This window comes from Mytilus trossulus, chromosome 10 (genome assembly GCF_036588685.1).
Source record: "Mytilus trossulus isolate FHL-02 chromosome 10, PNRI_Mtr1.1.1.hap1, whole genome shotgun sequence".
NCBI lineage: Eukaryota > Metazoa > Mollusca > Bivalvia > Mytilida > Mytilidae > Mytilus > Mytilus trossulus.
Genome location: NC_086382.1, coordinates 46,433,731 through 46,459,865, shown reverse-complemented (window position 1 = coordinate 46,459,865; position 26,135 = coordinate 46,433,731). Strand labels below are relative to the sequence as shown.

General features: G+C 33.1%; 1 protein-coding gene across 1 annotated transcript in view; it reads right to left on the bottom strand.

The window, feature by feature from the left end:
- Positions 1 to 19,022, bottom strand: part of LOC134687941 (protein mono-ADP-ribosyltransferase PARP14-like) — a 43,208-nt gene extending 24,186 nt beyond the window's left edge. The window contains exons 1-9 of the mRNA XM_063548403.1: positions 18,807 to 19,022; positions 10,974 to 11,049; positions 9,802 to 9,972; positions 8,620 to 8,883; positions 6,450 to 6,692; positions 5,247 to 5,483; positions 2,252 to 3,991; positions 792 to 1,268; positions 147 to 241 (exon numbers count right to left, since the gene is read on the bottom strand). Of these exons, the coding sequence (XP_063404473.1) occupies positions 147 to 241; positions 792 to 1,268; positions 2,252 to 3,991; positions 5,247 to 5,483; positions 6,450 to 6,692; positions 8,620 to 8,883; positions 9,802 to 9,972; positions 10,974 to 11,004 (3,258 nt within the window). The 5' untranslated portion in view covers positions 11,005 to 11,049; positions 18,807 to 19,022. The remainder of the gene's footprint in view (positions 1 to 146; positions 242 to 791; positions 1,269 to 2,251; positions 3,992 to 5,246; positions 5,484 to 6,449; positions 6,693 to 8,619; positions 8,884 to 9,801; positions 9,973 to 10,973; positions 11,050 to 18,806) is intronic.
- Between the last annotated feature and the right edge of the window lie 7,113 nt (positions 19,023 to 26,135).

The following is a 26,135-nucleotide window of genomic DNA, read 5'->3' as shown; positions in this document are numbered from 1 at the left end:
AATGGCACATGCACCCTTAGTTTCTAATAATTTTTCATATCACTCTACTGCACTGAGAAAGGAAGTTATCAGTCAGTAAGATCAAAGGATAATTTCATAAAAAATAATGATAAAAATATAAATTTAGTTTGTTCTATCTATGTTACCTTTTGTTGAGCCAACTGTCCTTTCACAACTCTCACTGAAATGCTCCCAAACTGAACAGTTCCTTCTCTACCTTTGTTACCATGACGACCTGGTTCTACAATGTAGTCAATTCTGATTTATCTATGACATATATGGGATCACCAGTTATCTGTTGTTGAAGACAGTATGTTGAGTTTTGTTTTGTTTGGTTGCTTTTATTTATGAAAGGAGTAAATTTTTATAAAAAAAATATGTTTTTTTAGTAAATTGTCATTCACTTTTTTTTTAATGAACCCTATGTCCCTTACAGTGTTAAACTGTATTTCAAAGTTTTATGCAATATTTATAATTTCTAATGTCCTTGGTTAAGAAAAATAAGTCTTCATTTTATTACAGAGTTTTCATAGAAACTATGGTACCTATTGGATCAATAAGTTCACCCTTTTTTAAGGTATGATTAAACAATGTAGCAGTTGTAAGTTGTGAAACGAGAGAGGACCAGAAAATATATGAATAAGCTTTACATTTACTTGAAAACAGGGAGACTATTCTGGTGGAGAACAAAAGTTTGCTTTTTAATTGGTAACCTATATTAACCCTTTACAAAGTGATCATTTGTTTAATACTTTTTAGGGTGGTTAAAACAAAATTTTACTCTTCATTACCTGAAGGTTGCACATGGTTCTTCCAAGGGCTAACTGTTTCCTCTGGGTCAGCAAGGAGCTTGGCAGTTCCAAGATATTTCTTCATCCCATCAACAAAAAGCTTAACTGTACAATCTTTGACATCACACAGATAAACTTTCTTTATTTTACTGTTTGAATTCTGTTTAAAATAGTCCTGCACAGCTTCTACAATAACCTTAGTGGCTTTATCTGTAGGGTAACCAAAGATACCTGTAGATATGGCTGGAATGGCGATGGATGACATTGAACGGTCGTGTGATTCATCCATGCTTGTAATAACACAATCTCGCAGACGGTCCTCTTCATTACTTCTGCCATTTTTCCAGACAGGTCCAAAAGCATGAGCTATCATTTTACATTTCAATTTTCCAGCTTTACTACAAAAGACTTCACCTTCAGATAACTTTCCCTTCTGTTTTACATGCTTTGTACATTCTGTCTGTATGTCCTTTCCACCTGTAGAAAAAAATGAAATATAAAAACTGCAATTAATAGTATAAGGTATTAGATTTAATTTTGGATGTCACTGACCTTCTGATTGGCTGACGTCGTTTTGTTTATCAGCTCATAGACATAATTTAGTCATGTGACCGTGCATGTGATGTCATCAACATTTTTTCATGGTTTACTTCAGTTTAAATGGAATTTAGAATTAAATTATGAGAAATAATAACTGTAATATTTTATCTGTCTATTGGCAATAACATAAAAAATGTGGTGCACACTTTAAAATAACCGGCTACACTGGTTGTTCAGTGTGCACCATATTTTTTTATGTTATTTCTTCTCAGACAGAAAAAATATTACAGTCATTCCTTAAAAATATCAGTTGTGTTGTTGTATGGTAATATAAATAACCATACATAATTGTATTACTGATACTGTCGAGTACAAGGATGTTTATGTATCAAAAACAAGTACTCAAATTCCAAATATTGAATTCATCAGTTTTAACTTCTCAAACATTGTACTTTATCTCTGCACAGTCACAATATTTTGAACTGTCACATGACTGTTAATAACAATGTATTATGCAGATTAAGTGTGAAGCTAATGTGTGAGTTAAACTGAGCTAACTGTTCACATATAATTAAGATCATTCACCGGTATATATAACTTTCAATATGTGTTTCTTGGTTGTTTTTTTTTTGTTACCATATATTTTCAATTGTGTCTCAATCAAGCCATAGTCTTCTAGGTTCATTATTGAATAATTGGTTAAATATGAAGAAGTTTTAAATTCAATCTTATAATAGTAAATAATGCATTCAAATTCAGGACTACAAATGATTATCATGAATACATATTTAGGACAATCAATATTGTTGAGGGACTTTTTGTTAGTATTGACTGTTCCTGTTCAGTTGAAAAAAATGTAGTAACAGTTGTCCAAAACTTTAGGTTAAAAAGTTGAAAATTTGTTATCGCTTCATTATTACCTTTATTGACAATAACTTTAGCTAGTCCTCCCCTGTGATCTAGATCTTCATTGGCAGCATTAACTATAACATCTACTTCTAACTGAGTTATGTCCCCTAGAACAGCAACAACCAACCTGCCTGCCACATTACTCTGTGCTATCTGTGTTATACCAGAAGGGTTAATAAATGGCTGTTTAAACATTACAGTATCTTCATCTTTGGTCATGTCATTTTCGCCATCAATTAAGGGTTGGATGATGACTCCCACTTCCTTTTCAGTTGTAGTGACTGTTCGTCTACCTTGATCAGTTTTCATAAATTTGAAGACACCAGGTTTAGATACTGTATGTTCTTGAGTTGAAATTTCTTTAATGATATTTTCAACTTTTATTTTTGCTGCTTTAATTCCTTTAGAATTCCCAGTAATGATAACTGATTTTGCTGCGAGACTGATTTGAACTTTATCTTTCTGAAATTCTTTTTCAATGCCTTCAAACTTGGATTTAAAATGTAAATTGATCACTTTCATTTCTCCTGGTGACAACTCCAACGATACATTCTCTACTGTATTATCCCTTAGAAAATCCTCAATATCCTCTCTTATCATGCCAATTTTGCTTTCAAGGGTACACAAAATGACTATTTTTCCACTTGGGTCATGAAAAATTTCAACTATTTGATTTTGACATTTACCTTTAATTTTATCAACTGCTTCCCGCCACTTGTCAGTTTTCATGAAAGAACTTTGAGCATCTTCAATACTAACAAAGGACTCTACCACACAGTTTTTGCATATTTTTATACATTCATGGGCATCCTTGTCAGACATTGCATACATTGTTAAACTTCCGTCAGATTTTTCCCAAACACCGATTTTCTTCTTTTTCTTAAACTGCTCTTTAATAAAATTTGAAACTTCAGATGATTCTACAAATTCTACCATTTGCTTTGATAATGACCCCATAGATACAGCAGCAAGATCCTGAGTTTCTTCAAACATCTTTAGCTTGGCTGCCATGACATCTTTTCCTAAACCTTCAAATGTGACAACAAGTCTATCCCAATCTACTTCTACCTTTAGTTCTTTACAGGATTTCATCATCTTGGTAGGAAAATCACGTAAAACCAAAATGGCAATTTGATGATATTTCAAAGACGCCTTTTCTTTGACTTGCTGTTTCTTTTTCTCTATATCAGCGGAGACCTCAGCTATGATTGATTTGACTTGCTTTGAAAGCTCAGTCACTTGCTTTTTGTATCCCATTATATAAATTTCAAATTCCTTTTTCTCAACACTCAGAGCCACTAAATCAGGTTTGTCTATACTAACACTCCTTAGTCTATCAATCACTGGTGTCCATGCATCCTGCAACATTTCACATTTTTCTACATGTAGAGAAGCCACAAATGTTTTTAAGCACTTTCCAACATCATCTTCCCAAGTTTTGACAAGTTTCTTGCAGTCTTTTGTATCTGCAGTAAGAGTACATTCAATAATTATTGTAGGACTTTTATCTGCAGGCCACTTCCGAATGCATGCATAGTATGGTTTTAGAACTTTGTTCACCTCCTCTTTTGCTGTTTCAGAATTAGAAAGGAACTGGACTATTTTGACACCAAGGTCTACACTCAGTGGATCCAGTGATTTAAATTTTGGTCCATCACCACTTGCAGTGCCACCAAGACATTTATGGTATATATCAACTTTGACAACACTTCCTTCTATTTTGTGTTCTTTTTTACAGGCTGTTACAGGGGCTGAAATGATAATTAAAACATTACCTGAAATTCTAAATGCAATTTTGATTTTGGCCATACAAATGTAAGTAATTAATCTAAGATTCAACAAAAGTTTAAGCACTTTTTCTTCTGAAATATCTAAATGATTTAGAGTTGTCTAATTGAGTTCAAGATTGTGAAATTTTCAGAGGAACATGACTGAATTTAGTTACTCAAATATCTTAAATGTTACAACCTGTGCAAGAAAACATTACAATCTCAGTAATTGTCTGACAATATTTACCAAACAAATATTAACTTTTATAACTCTTATTCAATTATAATGTTCTTTAAACGCTTTGAGTACACACCTGTGGTAAAATTCTATTATATTGATAAGTCAGCTTATAGGCAAAGTTTTGATTAGTTTGGGCTGTTCCAATCTTACTCCTTGTCATATGCTTTTATGAATGATTTATCTCACGTCAGATGGTGTAAATGATGTCATATTTGATTCTTCCTTCCAAATGTTTAATTTAAAAGTCACAGAGTTTTATGTAGATGAAATGTCAATCTCACATACCAAATATATCTTTGATTAGGTTTTAACAGCCATCTTTTCCCCAAAAATGTAGCTTAAATTTGTGGTTTGAGCATGTTCTTATCAATAGTTTTGAGTTTTGGCAGTAATTGACTTTATACTTATATAAAATTGGTATTCCTCATTTGACGAACTTGTAGATTGAAAGTATTACATATTATCTATTAAGATTGTGTACAACTTTTACAGATAAGACTCAAAACAAGTTAGAGGTTGATAAGTCATGTCATGTTAATGGTTTACTACCTGTCTCATTGACATCTCTTTTTATAAATTATTGTCTTATTTCCCCATAGATAGCTGATGACGCTTTCATTGTTTAATTTTTTATTGGGTTTTTGCAGAAATTATAACGTTTGATGATTTAATTGTCTAATAAGAAAATGGATAAAATGCAATTTTGCAGCTAAGAATCAGGTGATTCATAAAACTTTGACAAAATATTTACCTTGACCTTTTGGCAAAAATTAAAAAACTCACAAAACTTGAACCACACGCTTATTATCGCAAAAAAAAAATCATTGGATATAAAGCATTTTGACTAACACTTATTTTGATCATTGAGAAGCTTTATATTTTCTTAAATATAAAACATGATTAAAGTGTTCATCCGAGTTATCTCCCTGTAGTGTTTCCTTAATAAGGTCTTTTGTATTTAAAAAATACATACTGAAAAGTTACCCTTGAACTCACCTTCACAATCCACAAAATCAACTATACAGGTATTATTTGTATTGTCAAGGTCAACTTCCTCTACTCCTGTGACACCTGACCTTCTCTCGTTGTCGAAGTAGAACATTACAGCATCCTTAGTCGTCCCTGGTTTAATCTTTGATACAACAATTGACTTTGATACAGGTACAGACTCGACTTTCAGAAAACATCCATTAAGTTGTCTCTTCTTGCATTCACTAGTAAGCTTTTCTATGTCTGAAGAAAATAAAAGAAAAACTTAAGTAGTGCATAATTATATTGTCTTATGAACATTGGTGAACCTTAAAAGAGCAAGTTTATAAACATAATACTTGGTCTGTGTAAATATTTGCTAAGAAGATATAATTAACTTTTGTTTCTAAACTGAAAACAAACAAAAAAATGGAATTATAATTTCTTTTTATCGCAAATAAAAGAGAATAAGCACAATCTTTAATGAGTAACAATTAATCTGTGACGAGCAAGGGAGATAACTATTGCAGAATTTTATTGGTTGTTTTAAATCAAATAATTTAATGCAAATTAAAGAGAATAAGAACAATCACTTTGGAGTAATAATTTCATTCAAGTTTACAAAATTTAACAAAAAAATGAAAGTCAATGGAGCTTTGCTTTGACAAGAAATATCAAATCAGTATCTGTACAAATAAACTTATTTTAGAAGATAGATCTTGCTATGGTTTTATGAGTCAGTAGTAAGAATTGCTTTTAAAATTTGCAAACATCAAGACAAACTTAAATATCATTTTTTATCTGAAAAGCAATGCAATTTCCTACTGGTTTTCCATGTTCCAAAAGAAATATTACCAAGATATACATAAAAGAAGTAGTGACTTTTAATGAATAAAAATATATATGTGATGAGCAAGGGAGATAACTATTGCAGAATTTCATTGGTATAATCAAATCAGTGAAGATATAGAAAATTGACATAATTACAAATTGTTCAAATCAAAAAATATTGAGAAAAATACATGGAGCTCTGAAAAATGTAATTTTTTTTTCAAATAAGATTAGATTATGATGTCTTGAAATTTCACCTTTACTGTATGAAGTACTAAATATTTTTTGCATGTTCAGAACTTAATGCAAATCAGTAAATCACTTAATTTGAAAATTTTACATCAATTCCATATATGTTCCCTCGCTGTGATCAACTTATAATAATGAACAATATTATACCTGGTTGTGTTTTGAATTCAACAATAGCTGTGCCTTCAATATCTCCAAATATAAACTTGTTAACATCAGTTTTAGATCTGGCCTCAAGGTAGTTTCTTAAAGCTTCCTCTGAAGTTTTCATATTGAAGCCAGAAATAAAAGCTTGTTTTGGATAGGTAGCATCTGGTTGAAGAGGGATATGTTTTCTAACATATAAATCAGTCTTATCAAATCTGTGAGTCTTCGTCAGACATTCATCAACCACTGAAATGGAAAATATTTAAAATCTTTCAAATATTCAAAGTGAAAATGGATATTGAAAATGCAGATCTACCAGAAACTTATTGAACATTTTAATTTTATCAGTTTGTTACATGTTAATTCCTGATTCATGTTACCAAGAAATGTGCAGCCCATTGTCACAATGAAACATTTTTTTATAGCATGTATGCCATTTTATTCATAAAAAATTGTATGGGTTCCGCCAAACCCATTGTCTCGCCTACTTTTGCTGTTAATCATAGGTGCAACAAAAATTTGGGGGAAAATCAATCAAAACATTCCTTTCCATACTATCTTTTAATGGTAAGAAGCTTCTGTCTAAATTTGTTAAAAATCCAGAATAGTTTCTGAATCTAATTAATGTTTTAAAAACTTAAACTGCAGACCATGTGTTATATTAATTGGAAGAAAAACTAAGTCCATTTATAAGTAAAATACGGATAAACAGGTAAAAAAAATTACAAAAATTTTATTCAAGATACTAGCTCTTGAGCATAAACAAGCTTCTGTCCAAGTTTGGTATAAATCAAGGATAGTTTAAGAAAGTTATTAAAATTTTAAAATTTTAACCACAGAGTAAATTTAATATTTTCCTCAGAAAAATTAAGTCCATTTTTAAGTAAAATACAGAAAAACAGCACTTTTTTTTCAAAATTTACTTTTGAATACTATCTCATTGATCATAAACAAGCTTCTGACCAAGTGTGGTACAAATCCAGGATAGTTTAAGAAAGTTATTTTAAAAAAAAAAAATTAACCACAGAGTGAATGTAATGTTTCTCAGCAGAAAAACAAAATCCATTTTTATGTAAATTATGGAACAAATGGATTTTTTTTTTACAAAATTTACTTTTGAATACAATCTTATGATCATTAACAAGCTTCTGTCCAAGTTTGGTGTAAATAAAGGATAGTTTAAGAAAGTAATTAAAATTTCAAAATTTTAACCACAGAGTGAATGTAATGTTTCCTGGCAGAAAAACTAAGTCCATTTATAAGCAATCTACGGAAAAATGTTTTTTTTTTTTAAATTGACTTTTGAATACTATCTTATGTGATAAATTATGGAACAAATGGAATTTTTTTTTACAAAATTTACTTCTGAATACAATCTTATGATCATAAACAAGCTTCTGACCAAGTTTGGTACAAATCCAGGATAGTTTAAGAAAGTTATTAAAATTTGAAAACTTTAATCACAGAGGGAATGTAATGTTTCTGGTAGAAAAACTAATTTAAGTCCATTTGTAAGTAAAATACAGAAAACAGTAATTTTTTTTTGAGAAAATTTACTTCTGGATACTATCTTATAATCATAAACAACCTTCTGTTCAAGTTTGGTAAAAATCCATGATAGTTTAAGAAAGATATTAAAATTTCAAAACCTTTATTCACAGAGTGAATGTAATGTTTCTGGCAGAAAAAACTAAGTCCATTTATAAGTATAAGTAAAATACAGAAAAAACATATTTTTTTTAAAAACTTTTCTTCTGGATACTATCTTATGATCATAAAAAACTTCTGTCAAAGTTTGGTACAAATCCAGGATAGTTTAAGAAAGATATTAAAATTTTAAAAACTTTAATCACAAAGTGAATATATGTGGATGCGCCGCCACTGAAATGTAGGATCATTATGTCCAGCTTTTTCGACTTAAGTCAAAAGCTTGACAAAAATGAGAGTGTAGCAGTACTGATGGTTTCCCTACATTTAGGAGCTCATAATTTGGTTTTCAAAACTCACAGCAAACTTTACTTTATTCCATTCTCAATTTAATAAACAATAAAACATCAAAGATACCATGCTAAGAATTTTCCAAGCCAGAACATTAATTAATTAATTAAGTCTTCAAATATTTTAATATTATTATCCTAGCTATATATAGCTTAACCATTTGAAGAGTACATACCTCCTTCACTTTCAAATCTAATAAGATACATTTCCTCTTCTTCAACATAGTCTAAACTCAATACATCTGCATTACCACCTTTTTTAGACTCAAAATATAACTTGACACCATTTTTAGTAGAGGACTGGCTCATTCCTGTCACTTCAATAGTGCATCTGTTGTATTCCTCAACATCTGGCTCATCCTCAAGATATATCTTTTCTATTTTTATTGTTGTCTTGTCATCAAATAACAAAGGCGTTTTGGATATAACTGCTTCTACAGCTACAACAAACATAAATACTTGTATTTGTTAGTGTTAAACGAAAAATCTCAATACAACATGACAGGCATTACTATTCAATATTCAAAGACAGTTCTGAAATAAATAAAAGTAAGTTCTTTTTGAGATTGTGTAAGATTTTATAGGTTCTAGCATTGTTTTGTTGATAGAACATTTAAATTTTTGCAACAGCACCATAAATGATGGTGGATCAAATCCCTCGACAGATTTTCAATGTAAATTCTCTAAGAAATATCCTGCTCAAGATTGGTTATATTTGGCCCAGCAGTTAAAAAGGAGAAGAATCTTATTAAAACTTACTACAACAGACCAAATAAGGGAAGGAAGGATGGTGAATAAAGTATGATAATGAGGGATCCAAAGTGATGGTAAAGCTACATGGCCATTTAGGCCAGATCAAATTTATAACAATTATCAAACTATAACAAAAGCAGTAACCCCCACCACATGTTCATGTCATTGTCCTGGTCATGAACATTGTAATTGGTTGTCTTCTGTTATATCTTAATTTTTTGGGGGGAAGTTTGGTGTGGATGATGGATCTTAAATAGTCTTCAGGAGCCTGTAATTCAGTGGTTGTTGTTTGTTTATGTGTTACATATTTTTTTATTTTTTTTTACATAAATAAGGCCGTTAGTTTTCTCGTTTCAATTGTTTTACATTGTCTTATCAGGGTCTTTTATAGCTGACTATATGCGGTATGGGCTTTTCTCATTGTTGACGGCCATATGGTGACCTGTAATTGTTAATGGTTGTGTCATTTTGGTCTTTTGTGGATAGTTGTCTCATTGGCAATCATACCACATCTTTTTTTTTATATTTGTTCGACTTATTCAAAACTTTAAAAAAATAAATATAAAAAACAAGGAATAAGTATCAAAATAAAGTACTGAGCAAACCTTCTACTTCCTTAAATATAACAAATGCAGTGTTCGATTCCTTCTCATAGTCAACAAATTCCACATCACGACCTCCAGACACTTTACGGTTTTCAAAGAAATGCTGAATTTCATCTTCTGTGACATTGCTTGGTAGATTGGATACTTTTATTCTGTTAGTAGGAATATCTTCTAAAATAAATATATAAAAATTCAAACCAATATTAGAAGAGTAGAATGAAGTGGATAGTTGTCTCATTGGCAATCATACCACATCTTCTTTTATATGCAAAGAAAGTCTGTTATAAGAATATTCTGTACAAAACTCATAAGTATAAAATATAAGTCTAAATTTAGTATGACTGTAGTACAGACAACAAACCATCAGAGACCAATGGTTTTAAAAACTATAGGTCACAGAAATGCCTTTATATTACACTACGAAAAATTACTAATAATATGTACAATAATTAAATGAAATAATTATTCACGTTTTTGAACTTGTTCGTTCTTGATAGACAGTTCCTAATGTCAATTTTTGTTTCAATGAGGGTCTATCAAACGCAATTTGTTAAATTTTCTTCTCAAAACCCACTTTGTTCAACTTTCGTGTCAAAACATAATTCGTTCAACTTACTGGCCAAAACATATAACTTATGACAACATGAAAATAAACTTCAATTTAAACAGACTTGAAAAGGATGAGATAATAATATAGGGTTATTGCATGAATATTGGGGAATATTGTCCCGAGTAGAATTTTATATTGAACGAGCTTGCGAGTGCAATATATGTTCTACAGTGTTGTCAACATTTTATGTAAATGCATAACTTTTAAACAAATTATGATCTCCAGTCTATTTATAAAATCTTTATTACTGCATTCTATTAGCACAAAATTCACACAAAGAGGCTATTTTCTTCTAAATAACTTGCACACAAATTATTTACTTAAAATGTATCAGAATACCAGAACATTATAAAAATGATGAAATGTTGTCTAAGATGCTAAGGATTGGTAATTAATAAAATAAAGATGTTTTAAACAACAGCAGTTAAAACTTCAACAATTAATTCAAAGCAAATTTTTTTTCAAATGAATACATGCAATGGCAATGCACGGGATATATATTTATGACGTTTTACTTTTTTAAAACTTAATTGTACATGTAATAAATATATAAAAACCCTACCATCAATATTGTCTTTCCCATTTGAATCCATTGTGTCGATTTTAGTCCCTTTTCAAAAATATTTAAATTCTATAATCTGAAAAAGAAAAAAAATCCATGCAGACAGTGGATTTATATAAAATAATAAATGTTAGAACTTACAACAAATAAGAAAAAACTGAAAAGTAAAAAACAATAATGTTAAACTAGGCAATTGAACTCAATGGTTATTTTACATGTACAGTTAACAAAAATGTGTCCATGGTACATGGATGCCCCATCTACACTATCGTTTTCTATGTTCAGTGGACCCTGAAAAGGGGGTAAAAACTCTAATTTGGCATTAAAAATAGAAAGATCATATCATTTGGGGAACATGTGTATTAAGTTTCAAGTTGATTGGACCTCAACTTCATCAAAAATACCTCAACAAAAAACTTTAACCAAGAACATACGAATGAACAGAAGAACAGACGTACAGACCAGAAAACATAATGCCCATAAATGGGACATAAAAACTCATACATTGTTCATTGAATTGTAAACTAATTATCTAGCAACTGACACAAGTCAAGTACTACTATGTATATACATATTGAAGAATACATTTAACAACTTCTTGAGCATGTTGAGCTGGGGTTCTATAAATGGCCTAACGATTATGTGGGATTGCCAATTTTTTTGTAAGCATGACATGTAAAAGTCAAATTATTGTTACATGAAAACCGGAAATGAAGTCTAGCAGAACTCGGGAAATTACCAAACAAGAGTGCACACACTGAAATGTCTCGCATTCTTTACTAATCCTTGATACTATCTTGATAGACCTAAATATAAAGCTTAATTACAACTGTCACATAAACTCAACATTAACCAAGAAAATGAAACATTGATCAATGAACCATGAAAATGAGGTCAAGGTCAGATGAACCATGCCAGGCAGACATGTACAGCTGTCGGGAATTTAGCGCGAATATATACATGTTAACGTTGCTACTTGACTTATGTATATTATGACGTTACTTATAGCAATGGCTAGACGTTAGAATAAACACGATCTATACACAACGCATTTTATCTACTTTACACAACATTTATGGTGCCGTGACTGTCGGAAACAATGGAATCGAAGTTAAAAGCAGTACGTAGAGGACACAGAGGACAAGTTACAAAGTTATTCAAGAAATTAGATGAGATTGAAAAGAATTCGGACTTAGACAAAGAAGATGTGAAACTAATTTCGGATGCAGTTGAAAAGAAACAGAGGACTATAGCACCCGCTCGAAATCCGAACAAACATTAACAATTTAGATGACAAGAATGATGATACTTCAACAGAGGGATTGACAAGAGTTCTACCAAAACGAGAGGCATCTGTCCGAGCTCGAGAGAACATCAAGAAATGGACTACCCAAAAGTGATAGACTTCGTTAAAAGTGAAAGACTTCGTTAAAAGTTAATTTAATAAGTGAATAATTTGAATTTGTTTTAGAAAGACAATTAATTATTTAATTTTCAGTAATATCTATTCGATTGACATTTAATAATTTCATATTTTAACTTTTGCCGGCCCCGAGAATGTCGGGAATTTAGCGCGAATATATACATGTTAACGTTGCTACTTGACTTATGTATATTATGACGTTACTAATAGCAATGGCTAGACGTTAGAATAAACACGATCTATACACAACGCATTTTATCTACTTTACACAACAACAGCTAACAATTCTTCAATACAACAAATATAGTTGACTTATTGCTTATAAATAAATAAAAACAGACCAAAACACACACACTTAAAACTTAGCAATGGACCATGAAAATGAGGTCAAGGTCAAATAAAACCTGTGTAACCGACATATAGATCATAAAATATTTCCATATGTCATAGGTGCATTTTCCCTCCCAGTGTATTAAACATAATTTTTAGTATTTTTCAGTATTTTAGATCTATTTTTCTATATGTTAGATAATTTTAGAATTATATGTTTATTGTCAAAAGTTGGCTTTATTGAGGAATTAAGTTTATTTTTCAGTTTTCTAATCAAATTGTAGTTTAATTAAATCACATACGGCTAATTAGAAACATTTGTATATGTCACAAATGTCTTTGAGTATCTTTTTCATTGTAATTGTAAATCTTGTTAATTAGGCAGACACATGTCATTTGATAATTAGAGTTTAATCCTTTAATTGCATTTGATCTTAATTTCACTATTCATATTTTTACATTTGACATTTTGTATACAAAATCATTATTACTCGGATTAATTTGAAATTTATGTCTCAGCTTGAGTTCTTTTCAGTTTTGGTATAAATAGTTCATAGAAATTTTGATACGGCACTATTAGTCACAGTCACAGTAGGGAAACATCATGTAGAAACCGTAACACCATAGTCACTTAGGTGACCATCCAGTAACGACAGTAAGTGAGTTCCAGGAACAGAGTACCTAAAGTCAAGTAGGAGAAACGAAGTTAGCTTCACAACTGTAACCAAACAGTTCGCTCTTCAGTATCCAACCGACGTGGCAACTCAGGATATTCATTAGCTATCAAGGATGTGGTTTCAGACCCAACAACTAGAACAGACTCAAACTTAACTATACAACAACTAAGTCACAGTCACCGTTACAACAGTTAGAAGCGCGAAGGAGTTGGAGTGATCCTGCAGAGTACCGTCTTGTTCCAGTCTTGGTTATTCAACGATCAGTAACAACAGATTGCCTAGCGTTCATCTGAAACATTGGAATGCCATCAACCCGACAACAAAGGAAAGACCAACAACTCATCGGATCAAGACCTTCAACCCTGGAGCAAGTTCTAACTTAGGAATATAACTATTTGGACAATTTCATCTTACAAGTGCATTTCGGACAATACCAGCTAGTGATTATACAACAGTGATTAGACAATTCTTACGAACAGTGACATTTAAATTCTTTAGTGCATTTGTTTTAATTATTTGGAATTATCTTTGGCATATATTGTTATTTATTAAATTGTTAAACGTTTTAGAGTATTAACTTTGCCACTTGTCTGTCGTAAGTCTATTTATGGACTGACCCCCTGTCCCTTGGGTCAAGCATGCACAGTTAGTCCCCCCTAGCAAAAAGCATGCCACACTGGCCCTCGGTGACAGATATGGCGGAGTGACTCGGGCAAGTTCTATTTGACTTTTATGACAGTGGCATAGTTATGTTTTAAAACAAAAATTCAAAATTTTTAATCCAATCAAAATTAAACAAATTATGTGAACCAGCTTCAACATAAGGACCAGTCTAATGGAAAAGATCAAATTCTATAACAGAATTGTCATAAGATAAGTACATTAGTCTTATTTTTTTAGTCAGATTTATATTTGTTTAAAAAGCAGACATTCAAGAACTGCTATTTACTAGAGTCAGCTTTCGGAGCTCATTTTGTATCATAATTTTTATTTCTTAATTGTAAAGAATGGCTATTTGTATTATTTAAGCATATTAGGCTTATCAAATATTCATTTAGTTTCAGATCTGTTATGTACATGGTGAAACAATGGCTCCATTGAAAATTAAAGAAAGGATGGTGCTGTTGAAAACCAAGATGTGCTGCCTTATCACCTATCACAGATCAAGAGCCTCATTGGGAAGAAATCTGATTAATCTAAGAAAGGAAGATCAATCAAAAAAGTGTTTAAAAGACAGTGGCACTGCTTTCGGCTGCATCAGCAAACATGTGCTCAAGCAAGTTAAACCTAATGATAACATTTAAAGACCATCATTGTTTTATTAGTACCGGAGATAAGCTCCTCAGTGTTTTATTAGTACCGGAGATAAGCTCCTCAGTGTTTTATTAGTACCGGAGATCAGCTCCTCATTGTTTTATTAGTACCGGAGATCAGCTCCTCATTGTTTTATTAGTACCGGAGATAAGCTCCTCATTGTTTTACATTGTAGTACCGGAGGTCAGTTCTCCTCATTGTCTTATTAGTGGAGATTACCTCTCATCTTTGTTCATTTTATCTCAGAGAATATATTATTATTTTTTGTATTTTGTCAAATGTCATATATATGTATTTCAGTTCTACAATGAATTTATTATTAGACGTCCATGTAAATAGTACTTAGATTGATAATCAATATAATATACATGTATCACCAAGTCTATATATTTTGTATTGGTCAATTTGTTGTTTAACTTTTGGGTTGATCAGATATAAAGTAGGGTCTCATCACCCAGACTTTGTAAATGATCCTGTGCTAAGTAAGTGTGATGAACTTATTTCAGTACTTCAAAAATGTCTATGTCATGTATTAAGTAAGCCTGATGAACTTACTTTAGTACAATGTACTTACAAATTAGGTTTCATAAACCTCCTTTCAAAATTGCGTTTCACATAATTAAAGACTTTGGTTTTACATTTTATGACTGTATATATTTTTTATTTTGTCTCCATATCTTTTTAGTTCATGTATAGAATATTTATTCATGTAATGTTTGAGGACAAACATATTTGAGCGTGGGGGAATATGTCATAGGTGCATTTTCCCTCCCAGTGTATTAAACATAATTTTTAGTATTTTTCAGTATTTTAGATCTATTTTTCTATATGTTAGATAATTTTAGAATTATATGTTTATTGTCAAAAGTTGGCTTTATTGAGGAATTAAGTTTATTTTTCAGTTTTCTAATCAAATTGTAGTTTAATTAAATCACATACGGCTAATTAGAAACATTTGTATATGTCACAAATGTCTTTGAGTATCTTTTTCATTGTAATTGTAAATCTTGTTAATTAGGCAGACACATGTCATTTGATAATTAGAGTTTAATCCTTTAATTGCATTTGATCTTAATTTCACTATTCATATTTTTACATTTGACATTTTGTATACAAAATCATTATTACTCGGATTAATTTGAAATTTATGTCTCAGCTTGAGTTCTTTTCAGTTTTGGTATAAATAGTTCATAGAAATTTTGATACGGCACTATTAGTCACAGTCACAGTAGGGAAACATCATGTAGAAACCGTAACACCATAGTCACTTAGGTGACCATCCAGTAACGACAGTAAGTGAGTTCCAGGAACAGAGTACCTAAAGTCAAGTAGGAGAAACGAAGTTAGCTTCACAACTGTAACCAAACAGTTCGCTCTTCAGTATCCAACCGACGTGGCAACTCAGGATATTCATTAGCTATCAAGGATGTGGTTTCAGACCCAACAACTAGAACAGACTCAAACTTAACTATACAACAACTAAGTCACAGTCACCGTTACAACAGTTAGAAGCGCGAAGGAGTTGGAGTGATCCTGCAGAGTACCGTCTTGTTCCAGTCTTGGTTATTCAACGATCAGTAACAACAGATTGCCTAGCGTTCATCTGAAACATTGGAATGCCATCAACCCGACAACAAAGGAAAGACCAACAACTCATCGGATCAAGACCTTCAACCCTGGAGCAAGTTCTAACTTAGGAATATAACTATTTGGACAATTTCATCTTACAAGTGCATTTCGGACAATACCAGCTAGTGATTATACAACAGTGATTAGACAATTCTTACGAACAGTGACATTTAAATTCTTTAGTGCATTTGTTTTAATTATTTGGAATTATCTTTGGCATATATTGTTATTTATTAAATTGTTAAACGTTTTAGAGTATTAACTTTGCCACTTGTCTGTCGTAAGTCTATTTATGGACTGACCCCCTGTCCCTTGGGTCAAGCATGCACAGTTAGTCCCCCCTAGCAAAAAGCATGCCACACTGGCCCTCGGTGACAGATACACCAAATATAGTTGACCTAATCATAAAGTATTAGAAAAATAGACCAAAACTAAAAAACTTAACTTTGACCACTGAACCATGAAAATGAGGTCAAGGTCAGATGACACCTGTCAGCTAGACATGTACACTTTACAGTCATTCCATACACCAATTATAGTAGACCTATTGCATATATATTGTATAAGAAAAACAGACCAAAACACAAAAACTTAACTATAACCACTGAACCATGAAAATGAGGTCAAGGTCAGATGACACCTGCCAGTTGGACATAGATATAGGAAGATGTGGTGTGAGTGCCAATGAGACAACTCTCCATCCAAATAACAATTTAAAAATTAAACCATTATAGGTTAAAGTACGGCCTTCAACACGGAGCCTTGGCTCACACCGAACAACAAGCTATAAAGGGCCCAAAGATTACTAGTGTAAAACCATTCAAACGGGAAAACCAACGGTCTAATCTATTTAAACAAAACAAGAAACGAGAAACACATATATATTACATAAACAAACGACAACTACTGTACATCAGATTCCTGACTTAGGACAGGTGCAAACATTTGCAGCGGGATTAAACGTTTTAATGGATCCAAACCTTCTCCCTTTTTCTGAAACAATAGCATAACATCACAACATAGAAAAACATACGATAAAATATCAATTGGCAGACTTAACTCAATCAAAAAACGTATGATTACACAATGAACGAATAAATTTGATCTGCGATATCTGAATACAATGTACACCTTACAGTCCTTCCATACAAGGAATATACTAGACATATTGCTAATAGTATCTGAGATCAGTCAGAGCTCAGACATAGATAAGTCTTATTCTGCTTTTGACTTATAGAGGTCTAAATTTGTAAGTTATAGGATTTGTCTCCCTTTAATGTAAGACGAGATACGACTTGAATAAGTCCAATATTGTTAAACAAGAAATAATTGACCAGAATCAAAAAGTTGCAAATATCGACTCCTACAAGTCGATGAGTGATCAAAATTGGTTAACTTCAAGACCCACGCATATTTATAAGGAGGTCATGCATCTAAATCAAATAATGACAATATTGAAAGCCAATACTTTGTCTTCTATAGAAAAATATGAATGAGAGTCTAAAAAATCGGAGATAATGTTAATTAACCTTTCAATGCAACCACCTGGAATCACACTTAATGAGGTTAAACATCTGTGTTTAGTAAGGATGTGCAATAAGGTAATTAAATATAGATAGCTCAAGTCCTTGTGAACTCTCATACAGGTTTTTGCTGTCATTGGTGGTGTAGTTTGGCCACAAAATAACATTAAGTTTTTTCACCAACTTAAATAGACCTAAACAAGTCTGTCATTTTCTGACTTAGATAAGTCTAAAATTGAAACTACATTTTTATAATAAATACATGTTTTGACTTATTTAAGTCAAAAACAAAAATCGACTTGTTTATGTCTGAGCTCTGACTGGAGATATGGACTTGACCACGAAAACTTAACCTTGTTCACTGATCCATGAAATGAGGTCGAGGTCAAGTGAAAACTGTCTGACAGGCATGAGGACCTTGCAAGGTACGCACATACCACATATGGTTATCCAATTACTTATAATAAGAGAGAATTTAACATTACAAAAAAACTTAACTTTTTTTTCAAGTAGTCACTGAACCATGAAAATAAGGTCAAGGACATTGGACATGTGACTGACAGAAAGTTCGTAACATGAGGCATCTATATACAAAGTATGAAGCATCCAGGTTTTCTACCTTCTAAAATATAAAGCTTTTAAGAAGTGAACTAACACCGCCGCTGCCGCCGTAGCCGGCGCCGGATCACTATCCCTATGTCGAGCTTTCTGCAACAAAAGTTGCAGGCTCGACAAAAATGAGAATTGCTTATGTACATAGCGCAAGCGGGATACGGGTATTTCACAAATCAGTAAGCAGGATCTGGGATCAGAATCCCCCCCCCAATGAGAACCCCATTGCCCAATTGAATGGGGTTATTTTGCCATTTAATTCATCGTGGTCCTCCTCAACGATTGTAAGGCATGAAAGTAAAAAAATGTAATTAAAGGAACCTACTTGGGTACTTCAAACCTGAGACTTGTTATTGTAGTCTCAGTTCAATTACAACACCAATAGGCATAATAGTATTATGATGCTCGCATTCCACCAACCAACGTATTCATTTTCTCGTTGTTTCTTCATTGTTTATCGCGACAACCAATCACTTCCTCTTATTACTGAGAAACAAGCTTTGTCAGGTAAGGACTTTCCAGAAATGTCAAACAGAAAGTAGAAAATACGATTGCAAAACATTTACGGATAAGTTTCTGTCAGATTGTACTCGGTGGGAATCTCTAAAAATTTAATCTGAATAACAGTATCATATATTTAATTTACAACATACAACAACGTAAATATAACTATTCGAGTTAGTTTGGTATTATCAGAGACGAGCTCTAGAGACATATAATACAATTTATAGGTCTCTGGTATTATGAACAGTATTTCAAAAGAAAATATATATTATAAAACATTTATTACTAACAAAGTTCAAATATAAACTATAAGGAGAAATCAATGTAAAATGTACAGTAAATATTTGAAAACAAACTGTGACAAATTTATTTTGAGCACAGGCGCTTGTCTCAGAAAAAGTATTCCCATATACCCTAATATAACATTAAGGTATATATGGGGGGGGGGGGGGGGGGGATCTGAAACAAGTGCCTATCAATGATTTAAATATTACGTGTGACATGTACACAATCTGGATCCAAATCAACTTGAGTCACTCAGTAGGAGATAAAATAAGATAACTGTTTTGTATTCTAAGCTTGGCCTTTCTGTAGAAAGGAATGATAGATGAGATGGCTTAGGGGGGGGGGGGGTTCTTGCAGCAGTAACATCAGACTTCATCAGTGAACTTGTAGACCATTTCAGACCGTACGTGGCATCATGGCGAAATTACAGTGGAACACTTGATAAGAAAGAACAGATCTTATAGTTGTTTGGGATAAATCCTACTTTAATAAAGGATCACTCTGATTCAAACAAAAAATTCTCTGAAACTGATATTACCAAGATGCTTGATTTCTTGATTGACAACATATTTGTTACGTTCGGAGGACGTGTTTTTAAACAGACTGTCGGTATTTCAATGGGAACAAATTGTGCCCCTCTACTTGCCGACTTGTTTGTTTAATATTATGAGGCTGACTTCATGTAGAAACTTCTGATAAAGAAAGATAAGAAGTTAGCGATATCATTAAATCTACTTTCTGCTATATAGACGATGTTCTTTCACTAAATAATTCAAAATTTGGTGACTAGGTGGAACGCATCTATCCCATCGAACTACAGATACAATTAACTCATATATTGACTTACATCTAGAAATTGACCATGAGGGCAAGTTGAAAACAAAACTTTACAACAAAAGAGATAATTTCAGCTTTCTAATTGTGAACTTTCCATTTATAAGTAGCAACAATTCAGCAGCACATGCATACATCTCCCAATTGATACGATATCCCCGTGCTTGCATTTCCTATGATCATGATTTTCTTGATAGAGGGTTGCTGCTCACAAGGAAGCTATTAAACCAAGACTTCCAAATGGTGTAGTTGAAATAATCCCTTCGTAAATTTTACAGACGCCATCACGAGTTGGTTGACCGTTATGGAATTACCGTTTCACAAATGATATCGGATATGTTTTTTTACGTCGTAACTACAACCCCCTTCCCTTGCATGAATGTGACCTACCGAATAAGACTATTTACCGGATTTGTTATCAAATAAGTAACACGACGAGTGCCACATATAGCAGGATATGCTTACCCTTCCGGAGCACATGAGATCACCCCTAGTTTTTGGTGGGGTTCGTGTTGTTTATTCTTTAGTTTTCTATGTTGTGTCATGTGCACTATTGTTTGTCTGTTTGTCTTTTTCATTTTTAGCTATGTCGTTGTCAGTTTTTTTTTTCGATTTATGAGTTTAACTGTCACTTTGGTATCTTTCGTCCCTCCCTTGTTTTGCTTGGGGGAATATAGATTTACCCGATATATGTTGAAAAACACAATCTATCACTGACCATCAAACTCCAATACGAATAAAAAGTACTTTCCTCGACCTAGTACAAGACAAACACCTGGAACAGATAGACTCTTTTTTGACAAGAACAAAACACATGTTAGACATATTTCATTAAATCGGCCTTCATTATTTAGTGAATCGATGCGAGCCATTACCAGGCATTGGTGACCATGACATCGTATACATCGACACTGACATAACAGCTAAAATAAACAAACCTGTAAAGAGAAAAAAGGCGGATGACAAGGAACAATTTGAAAAGGCTATGAAATTAAATGCAGACTTTGAGAAGAAATTTAACCTGGACAACTCTATAATCGTAATGTGGGAATTTATAAAATTCAACTTACTTACCATACTTGAACAAACAGTACCATAAAAAATGTCATCCTCAAGATCCAATCAACCATGGATCAACCAGAAAATAAAAAAATAAAAAGACAGAATAAAGGAGATTCGAAAAAGCAAGAAAGACAAAAAGAAAATCTCATATTGACAGATACCATCGATTAAAAACCTCAACACAGATGAGAAAGAATGTAGGAAGGATTATCATTATAGAGAATACATTAACGACAGTAATCCTAAATTGTAAACAAACCCTAAAAGATTCTGGGGATTTGTTAAAGGTAAGAAATGCGAATCAGTTGGAATTTCGCCTCTCAAAGATACAGATAGACTCAATTACTCAGAAAGTGAAAAGAAGGCGATTCAGTTGGAGTTTCACCTTTCAAAGATACAGATGGACTCAATTACTCAGAAAGTGAAAAGAAGGAAAATGTTCTGAATGATTAATTTTTATCTGTATTCAACACCAGTGAGGATATCAAAACCATATATAATAAAGGACAGAGTCTACATCCAAAAATGAACAAAATACATGTAACTGAAAATGGGGTACAAAAATTGTTAAGCAACTTCCATATCCACAAAGCAGCTGGTCCAGATTAGATAAAAAAAAAAGACTTCTCTAGGAGCTTGCACCATACCTAACAGAAACATTTACTACTTTCTTTCAAGCATCAATTAATCAAGGTACCATACCTCCAGAATGGAAAGAAGCCTTCGTTGTTACAATTTTCAAGAAAGGAGATAAATTACGTGCCAGAAACTACCGTCCAGTTTCATTGACTGTTGTCACATGCAAGATCATAGAGCACATACTATGCAGTAGTATTCCAACACATCTTGATATCCACGGCATCCTAAACGACACTCAACATGGATTCAGAAAGAACCGTTCCTGCGAGTTACAATTTTTACTTACAATACAGGACCTGGCTAAAAACCTAGATCTCGGTGAACAAATTGACCTTATCTTGCTTTTTTCCGAGGCATTCGATAAAGTCCCCCATGAGAGATTTTTATACAAAGCAAAGTACGATGGTATCAACGGACCAAAACTCTAGGTGATCAGGGACTCCCTAAGCTCCAGAAATCAGAGAGTCGGTGTGGATGGTAAACATCTCACACTGCACCAGTTCAATCAGGAGTATCACAGGGCAGCTTAATTGGACCACTCATGATCCTTTTGTTCATTAACGACCTACCAGACTATGTACAGTTATCAACAGTTCGTTTATTTGCAGATGACTGCGTACTGTACAGAAGGATTCAAAATGGTACCCTACAGACTCACAGCTACTGTAAGAAGACACGAACAACTTGGTAAGATAGGAATCTGATTGGCAAATGGAATTTCATCCCAACAAATGCAAACTGCTACGCGTAACCAACAAGCGCAAACTACATCTCAAAAGCAACAACATTCGTGGGCACAATATAGAACTAGTTGACTCGTCAAAATATCTAGGCGTAACACTCCGCTAAACTATTTGGAACAACCACGTAGAGAGCATAGCTAAATAGGCTAACTCAACCAGAGCCTTCATCCAAAGGAATCTTCAGCACTGTCCCCAACAAGAAAAGCTGTATGCTACACAACGCTAGCAAGACAATGCTTGAGTATGCATTCCCAGTCTGGGACCCGTTCACCAACATTGACACACAGATATTAGAAAGTGTACAAAGAAAATCAGCCCGGTTTGTATTGAACAACTACAAACAAACCAGCAGTGTAACATCAATGCTAAAAATCTACAGTGGAAACCACTAGCCGAGAGGAGAACCAACTGCAAAGAGTAATGATGTACAGAATAGAACATACTTGTAACCTTGTAGCAATACCAACGCAAGAGCAATACATCGTCCGTAGCTAGAGGACACACAGCACGATTTCCCATACCGTATGCCAGAACTTCAACATACAGGCATTAATTCTTTCCAGAGAGCATACGGATATGGAACAGCCTTCCACAACCTTTGGTGGACAGTACCTCACAAGATGCTTTCAAGAAGGGGATACTGAGCTGCAATATCCCTTAATCGCACCATCAAACTGTTTTTAACCTGCACCCGTAAATATTTTATTGCAATTGTGTTGTCACACCCAGAATGGGCAATAGTGCGATAATAATCAATTAGAGGACTGCACTGTATTGGAAGAAGAAGAACGTAGATTTTACCGTCGCAAATTGAATTTTCCCAGAGACGCGTAGCCTAACGTCTAGAAGTCCCTTGTTATTTTATGTATCAATGTCCTTTTGCTCATTTAAAGCTAAGGTTTACCGTGCTAATTGCTATGTGTTTATTTATTTCACTTTGGATAGAGGAATAGGGGAGGGTTTGATGTCTTACAAAACGTGCTTAACACAACCACATGTTTGCGCCTGTTCCACCTCTGTCCTTCTTTAGTCTTGTATATTTCATAAATGTTGATTCATTTACTAGTACATGTTTCGGAGTTAATTGTGACATCCAGTTTCGCTGAACAAGTGTACATTTTTGTCAAGGGACAAACTGCATCCAACCTTCGGTTGTGTGTTGCAGGAGACCGATTGGTGGCCATGTTCTGTTTTCTGCTCTTTGGCCGGGTTATTTACCTTTGAAACGTTGCCTGTTTCCATTGCCAATTTCTCCAAAAATGCAAGCAACATGATATAAATTTTAAACGTCAGAAGCACTTATCGAACTTTTTTTCTAACCAAAAAGGACTTTAAAATGTAGCCAAATCCATCTAAGATAAACTTTGCCTGAAAGAATTTGTAACCTTAGTTTAATTTCGGTCCTCAATGCTCATCAACTTCGTACTTCCTTTGGCCTTTTAAACTTTTTTTGATTCGAACGTCACTGATAAGTCTTTTGAAGACGAAACGCGCGTCTGGCGTATATACAAAATTTAGTCCTGGTATCTATGATGAGTTTATTAACAACCACTGGGTCGATGCCACTGCTGGTGGAGATTTATTTCACCGAGGGTATTATTAGCCCCGTAGTCAGCACTTTTGTGCTGACATGAATTATCATTGATTATGGTTATATTGTTTACCAAATTTTGAATGTTTGAAATACTAAGGCTTTTCTACCCCCTTTTTTTTTGTTTATAAAAAGGCCAAATAAAGTACAAAGTTGAAGAGCGTTGAGGACCAAAATTCCCAAAAATTTTGCCAAATACAGCTAACTTAAAGGTAATCTTTGCCTGAGGTAGAAAAGCCTGAGTATTTCAAAAAATTCAAAAATTTGTTAACAGTAAATTTTTAAATATAACCATATCAATGACAATTCATGTCAGCACAAAAAGTGCTGACTACTGGGCTTCTGATACCCTCGGGAAAATAAATCTCCACCAGCAGTGGCGTCGACCCAGTGGTTTTAAATAAACTCATCATAGGTACCAGGACTAAATTTTGTATATACCCCAGACGCGCGTTTCGTCTATAAAAGACTCATCAGTGGCGCTCGAATCCAAAAAAGTTTAAAATGCCAAATAAAGTACGAAGTTAAAGAGCATTTTATTCATGCATAAGTGCTTACATTTATGTATATGAGTGAACCTGATATTAAAACTACTGCTGGAGCAAGACGGTCTGCTCCATATCTTGATCTTCTCCAGGTGTCAAATAATTTCAACTTTGAACACTCTGTTACAAACGTGATGATTTCAACGTTTTTAATTGTGAACTGTTCGTTTCTCATTCGTTACATACCCTTTGGCACAACGTGTCTTTAAATATCTCAATTCATATGTTACGATGTTCATGTTACACTATACAAACTTCATGAACCGGTACGTGCACTGGATAATTTGATGGACCCGAATTCGTTATTTTTCCTCAAACAATTTATGAATTTCGAACAGCGGTATACTACTGTTGCCTTTATTTACGAATTATAATATAAACCATTGGTTAATGCTTTCGCGGTCTTTGAAATCTAAATACAAGAATACAAAAGTTGTCACCAGTTCTACAATTTTCAGAATATTTCATATTCATGCGACATTTTGATTGAGTAGGGATTCGCATGACGGTGATCCTTGCATAACCAAAATTGCTGAGCCGGCCTCGCACCCAATCTTTCGCGTTTTAGAGTTTTTGCAATTCCCGCAGTTTTTGTCTTACCTTGATTTGTATCTTTATAATGAATTTATGTTGGTGGTCAATTTGTTTTAAAATATAGAAGAAGTGGGATGAATGACTTGAGACGCTGATACGCTAATGACCGAAAAATCATGATTTAGATGGAAACAACACAGGGAGTTTTATAATACCGTTATTCAATCTTAAATGTAATAGTTTAAGGCTAACAAGACGTTATCGGCATAACCAACACAGCAACTTGAAATACTTTGTAGACATTGATCTATTGTTAAAAGTTGTATTTAGAATTACAGAAACTTCTTTTTTGGTTAAATTTTTGTTTTGTTGCTGCACTGTTTGACGGATACAACTAAGACCGACAGTCCAAGATATTTCAATTTCAATCAGTCATATTTTTATTTCTGCTTCAATTCATATTGACATCAGTTCAACAAAACCATATGCAGATTGTGTAAGGAAGTAAAAAGCATGAACAAAATAGTAATAATATCCTTTTTACATGTTAATGTGTGTTTTTTATATGGTTGATTTGAATATCATAAATAATTTATTTCAATTATTGCACTGGCAGACAAAGTTTATGCAGTCGGCATGACCATCAGGACATCCAACACCATGACCTGTTGGACAGTCGCTTTTCTGCTGACATTTATCTAAAAGAGATAGGAAAAGCATTGTTAAAAAATGTTATATGACATAAACTACGTTTTGGCAAATTATAAAAAATTTCCATGGACTATGATTAAGACACCCCATCTACCTTAAATTACCAAAATGTTACACGTTACCTGGATTTTCGTGTGAAAATTAAGTAATACTATTGGTTCTACCAAAAAAAGCAGGAATGAACAATCTTCTAAATCATAATTTTT